The 6,192-nt window shown below is 46.0% G+C and overlaps 1 protein-coding gene across 1 annotated transcript; it reads left to right on the plus strand.

The window, feature by feature from the left end:
• The first annotated feature begins 686 nt into the window (after positions 1-686).
• On the plus strand, positions 687-5,663 carry LOC123132138 (putative uncharacterized protein DDB_G0271606). The gene is made up of 10 exons (XM_044551895.1): positions 687-999; positions 1,344-1,407; positions 1,724-1,959; positions 2,297-2,411; positions 2,484-2,564; positions 2,655-2,781; positions 2,862-3,754; positions 3,957-4,084; positions 4,439-4,528; positions 5,058-5,663. Exons 2-10 carry the CDS (start codon positions 1,381-1,383, stop codon positions 5,155-5,157), a joined length of 1,797 nt encoding a protein of 598 aa, XP_044407830.1. The 5' UTR covers positions 687-999; positions 1,344-1,380; the 3' UTR covers positions 5,158-5,663.
• The last annotated feature ends 529 nt before the right edge of the window (positions 5,664-6,192 follow it).

Here is a 6,192-nt window from a genome sequence, read left to right on the forward strand (position 1 = left end):
TACACACATTTTCCACCAAGCAAACCAGTGCACGTGTTGTTTCAAGTCATCATCTCCCCACCAGTATTTAGACATAGCTGTAGTAATCGCATTGCATACCTGCTTTGGTAATTTAAACACGGACATGGCATACGAGGGAATGGCTTGAATAACTGCCTTTAACAAGACCTCTCTTCCTCCATAGGATAATAGCCTTTCCTTCCATCCTCTGATCCTACAGAGCACTCTATCAATGAGGTGTTGAAAACAATCAGAACGGTCTACTCCCACAATCGGCGGAAGGCCCAAGTATTTATCCGTGATCGCTTCTGCCATTATGTTTAGGGTGGTGCACACCTCCACCCTAGTCTCCACAGGTGTACAAAGGCTAAAAAATATTTTTTTTAGTAACAGAAGGGGATAATCACCTTTTTTTAGAATTAGAAGGGGATAGTTTGGTGGCAAAAGAGGAAAGAAAGATGGGCCTGCAACACCATATAGGCGGCGATAGTCGTCGTACATGCGGCCACTCTCTCAAAGAAGAGGGGAAGGCCCACCTGACCCACAGACTCTTTCCAGAGACATCTATCTATCCATCCAGCCAGCCCCGGGCAAGACGTCACGTCATGTCAGTTTTCTTACCTCGCGGAAACGCACGCACACGCCTATTTATAAACCGCCAGGCCTTCGACCCGATTCCCCTCTCGCGGCCTCGCTCGCTGCTCCACATTCCCGACCCAACGAAGCAGCCCTTCCCCTAAAGCCTCCCTCCGCTTCCCCTCCCGTGCCCCCGCGCCGGCGACTCCTCCTCCCCGCCGGCCTCCCGCCCGCGCCCCGCGACCCCGAGCCGGGCCCCGACCGGCTCCCGTCGCCCCCCGAGCTCGCCCTCCTCCCCGCGACGACTTTCCCCGCGGCGCCCGTCCTCTGATCCAGCCGCGGTCGCGAGGAATCTCGCCGGGACGAATCCGCCCCGCGCGGCCCCCCGCCGGCCCCGGAAGAGGCGATTCTCCGCGCGCCGAGGTGAGCGCCCTTGCCCGACGGCGCGAATTTGGGCCGGTTCGACGGGGAGTGTCGTTTTCCGCGGCGGCGGCGGCGGCCCAGATTTGCGTTTTCGCGCCTGCGGAAACCCTAGACGGGGCCGCTCGTTTATTCGCGTTTCGGGGTGGGGCTCGTGCGATTAGCTGTAGGCAACGTGGTTTGGGCCCTCGACAGCGGGATTTCGGGGGCCGATTGCTGCTTTCCTGGAGCGTATTTGGGCGCTCTGGTCCCGGCTCGATGCTTTCTTTAGCTAAAACTTCGACACTCTGTGAAAATATTCGCGGCGTTATTTTGCATACTCATGAGGATTGCTGGCTTTGATTCAGGAGCTGGGACGCTGACGCGACGGGATCACTGGCGCAAATGAGCCGCTACGAGTATGAGACCAATGTAATAATCCAAGCTTCTAACTCCATTTCAGTACTACTGTTTGTGTATCTATCATCTGTAGGAGCAGCCGGAATCATAGTTTTCTGGATATTCTGATATTATCATGAACATGTATGCTTAATTCATTTGTAAAGCAGGAACTATAGCCATTGCATCTGTGATAGACTGACAGTGCATTTCTTGACCTTTATATGAGACTAATGTAATTTAAGCTTCTAAGTCCATTGTTTCTGCATCTAAACATGTAGGCTTAACCTATAGCCATTTCATTTGTGGTAGACTGACAATGCATTTCTTTTTGTAATCATTGTAAAAGGGTTATCATCGGGCAGTGGAGGATGAGTATGAGGACGAGTACTATGATGAAGATGAGTACGAGGAGGAAGGTGCAGGAGCTCCTGAGGAGGACGAAGAGCCACCAGAGGGTCAGCAGGAGTTCCTTCAAATTAGAGAACGATTGAAGGAGCAGATTAGGCGGAAGGCACAGGGTGCCAGTGCTAGCACAGCTGGTCGCTCGTCTTCCTTGCATGATAGAAGACCACCCCCACCCAAGTAAGTGTCTCTGAATTTCAATGCGCCTCTTGTACAATTTATTGAGCATTTTATTTGGTTGTGCTCCAGGAACCTGTATAGTGTAGAAAAATACAATTCTGGGAGGAAAATAGTTGGACAATGATTCCTTCTCGTATACCTTCTATCAGTTTCTTTAGCGTGTTAAGTTTATATGTTGATAATTGGTCTTGGAACTGCGAAGTTATCATACTAAACAGATTGTCATGCTATCCTTTCTTGAAATATTGTTGTCCACTCAAATTCAACATTTCGTCTTACTGATCTTGGTACGGTAATGGGGAATCAATCTTCATTATGTATTCATTCACTCATGTAGTTTTGGCTCCTTCTTTGGGCCCTCCAAGCCGGTGATTTCCCAGCGTGTGATTGAAGAAAGGAAGTCAATGAAAGAGATACAGAACACAGTGCCCAGAGAACGAAGACCTCCTGGAGTATGTGGCATTACATCTCATTATGATTATTGTTGATCCATCCCTTACTAATTGCAGGTAACATATATGCAGAAGGACATCCCATCATCTTCGAGAGTGCAAGTGCAAGCTAAAACAAATGGATTTCACCAGAAGCAAAAGATTGTTAATGAGGTACAAGGGATATTTCTTTTTTACATTGTTCATTTCTTTGCTTTATTAAATGTTGGCCAGTGCAGTCACAAAATAGCAGCTGCAATGCAGGCAAAAAAGAAAGCTGAGGCACTTAAGGATAATCGGGACTATTCATTTCTACTCTCGGATGATGCTGACATTCCATCTCCTCCAAGGGAAAAACCTGCGGCTAGGCCTTCATTGACCCAAAAGTCTGGTGAGTTTGAACTTCTATTGCGAAACTTTGTCTTTCTTGTTTAGCGGAGAGTGCTGATGGTTGGTTTTGTTGTGTCAAAGATCGTGAGGTGATGCATTCTGCAGTGAAGAGTAGGGCGCCAACAAGTCAGCCCGCCAGATTGCCAAATGGTCATGGGTTGAACAACAACACATCGTCCACACAAAGACGCCCGGAAAGTAAGTTTGAATCCAAGGGAAAGGAGATGCTCCTAAGTAGAGAAAGGGCTGTTGACAATGGAAGGATGCATAGTGTTGTTAGAAATGGGTCCAGCCAGGCCACTGGAAGCAAAGCTGCAAGCCAAAAATTTCCGAGCAAGGGTCAGATAGCAAATAAGCCTTCTATGAAGGAAGTGAATGAACAATCTCTTAGAAAGGATCATTTAGCTAGAAAGCAACCTGTGTTACCTAATGGTCGACAACAGCCCTCACAAAGTCAGAGGATGCAATCAGCCTCGTATGGCCAGAGGCCGCAGCAGTCGTTGCAGAGCCAGAGACCACAACAGTCATCGCAGAGCCAGAGGCCACAACAGTCGTCGCAGAGCCAGAGGCCACAACAGTCGTCGCAGAGCCAGAGGCCACAGCAGTCGTCACAGAGCCAGAGGCCACTGCAGTCGTCGCAGAGCCAGAGGCCACTGCAGTCACAGAGCCAGAGGCCACTGCAGTCCTCGCATAGCCAGAGGCAACTGCAGTCGTCACAGCATGAGAGGCCACTGCAGTCATCGCAGAGTCAGAGACCACAATCATCGCAGAGTCAGAGACCGCAACAATCACTACAGAGACAGAGACCACAGCAATCTTCACAGTTGCAATCCTCACAAAGCCAAAGACAGCTGCCACAAAGCAACAGGCCGCAGCAGATGTTGCAACGGCAAAGGCCTCTTTCCTCGCAAGGTCATTATCCTGAGCAAAGAAGAGTCCAAGCAAATGATCGAGTAAAACCATCCGAAAGGCAGGTAAGGACTCCCTCGAAACCTATGGTAATATTCTGTCAAGCTGTTCATTTGTCAAAAAAGTAGTACTGGTGAAGCAATTATCTGTTGGTTTTTCTTTTGGTGTTATGCCATGTGCATACATTTTCATGTTTAGAGTGTGATGATTTGTAATGATATTGTCGCGCTAAGTTTGTTTCTTCATTGTGTTTGTGTGCCCATGCAGCCATCTCGACAAGTATCTGCCAATGGACGTGATGATCGTGCAAAGAAAAAGCAATTGGGGAAACGAAGGTTTGATGACGACATTGAAGATGAGGATGATCCCATGGCTATGATCAGGAGTATGTTCAGGTAAATTTTCATCCCGTACTGTTTCTGGGCATATTATCAGTTATCCTGGTTAAAATGTTTGATAATATGTTCCGTCTGTGTATAGATTTGGTATACAACCGGGTTTGTATCTTCTGAGCGTCAGTGTCTACTCTACTAGTGTTTGGATAATTTACTTAACATGGATCATGTACTGACTACACCGATTGCAATACCTGTTGAAATTTCACCTTGGCTTTTTTATATGTTACATATTGCTTTAGTGGCTTTTTAATAACAAGGTTATTTGATTTAATTGTATGGCACGAAATAAGATTATATGTTATGTTGCTTTGAAAAGAAGAAAACTCTTACAAGTCTGGATTTCCGGTGCAGGTATGACCCTAGTAAATATGCAGGCAGAGATGATGATGATAGTGACATGGAAGCAGATTTTGCTACTATAGAGATGGAAGAGAAAAGAAGGTATCCATGTTCTTCACATAATGCATTTTTCGTATATATTTATATTTTGTCCTGTTGCAAGATTGTAGAAGCTGAAAACAAATAGAGATCATTTGAGAAATATGCACAATTTCTGGATTAGTCATGGACTGATGGTGTCTTGTCCACATTACACTGAAGAAAATCTGTGGCAAAAAGAAATCAGCATATTAGTTGGCAAAATATGTTCCCCTCGTTGGTTACTTTTAGTCTATACTCTCCTAGTATAATTATATACTTCTTCCGCCCTGATTACTTGTCGAAGAAATGGATAGAAATAGATGTATAGAACTAAAAATACGTCTAAATACGTCCATTTCTGCGACAAGTAATTCGGGACGGAGGGGGAGTACTCAGTAAAGTGTGTTGTGCGACACACTTGAATGAGATTGGATGTTGTTTAGAACTCGTTCCAGAAAATGGAACTGGATGACCGATAGTAGTAATCACTCAAATTGCTGAATAGTTTGCATCTTATTGACCTTGCTCTGTTGTTTGCTTACTTGGTCAGCGCGAGGATTGCAAGGCAGGAGGACGAAGAGGAGCTCCGCCTGCTTGAGGAAGAAGAGAGGCGTGAGCAGGAGAGGAAGAGGCGGCGGGTAGGCCGATAGCAGCCGGATCAGTTAGCTCCAGCATTTGTCATTTCTGGATGTTGTTTCCGCAAAGGCCTCAACGCCTTCGGCTGGAATGTGGGTGCTGTCTGTGCAGACAACAGTGAGCGAGCCTCCGAGCTCTGCCCCCAGTTAAGCGCCGTGCGTATTTCACGCCAAATCAGAAAAAAAAAAACGGCAGGCGAAAAGTTCTTGCAGATTTGAAGTCGCTTGTAGACCGTTGAAGTCCTCGTGGGTTGTACTTCTTCTGAAGCTGATAGGGGTAGTTAGTTCCCGGGCGTATTGAGGTAGTGCGCCGAGGTCAAAGGTGTTCTTTTTTTGAAGTGGTACCGACTCGTCACATTGTTGGGTTGTACTACCTGTTTTCTCATGATGTAACTGATTGTTTACCGTTAGCTGGTCATAAACATGCCATAGATAAGTGGCACCTCTGTTAAATTAATTTGGATGTAGGTGTGTTGAACTAGTAAACAATGCAATTTCAAATAATTATGTTTTTTCGGTTTTGTAGTGTGGTTATGCAATGCATCATCAGGATTGGAAAAGGAAAAAGTAACAGACTTGATTGGCCGTACTAGCAAATCAACCTGTGGTTGGATGGTTAGTAGGATAGTGGTATCCTGGCCTTTATTTTAAGATTTTCGACGATGCGTCTTCACTAAGAGAAGACGTTCCCGTTGACTTTGAGGTGCTCATCGATGCGTCTTTATTATTGGGAGAATGAGTGTATAATCATATATTTGAGCGCCTGCGTCTACGTCTGTATTGTGTTTTAAAAAAATTGACCATATCAGCATGCAAATGTGAGACGATAAATAGTCTTTTTAAGAGAACGATAAAAAAATTGACCATATCAGCATGCAAATGTGAGACGATAAATAGTCTTTTTAAGAGAACGATAAATATGGTAATGATTGCTTTCGATCGACCGGCTGAAGCTGGCGCCGGTCACTGGCCTCTCAATCGAAACCTGATCCAATAGCCCAATGTTTCACACATACACTGACACCGCTGTCTTTCTTCCTTCTCCTATCT

This window comes from Triticum aestivum, chromosome 6A (genome assembly GCF_018294505.1).
Source record: "Triticum aestivum cultivar Chinese Spring chromosome 6A, IWGSC CS RefSeq v2.1, whole genome shotgun sequence".
Taxonomy (NCBI): domain Eukaryota; kingdom Viridiplantae; phylum Streptophyta; class Magnoliopsida; order Poales; family Poaceae; genus Triticum; species Triticum aestivum.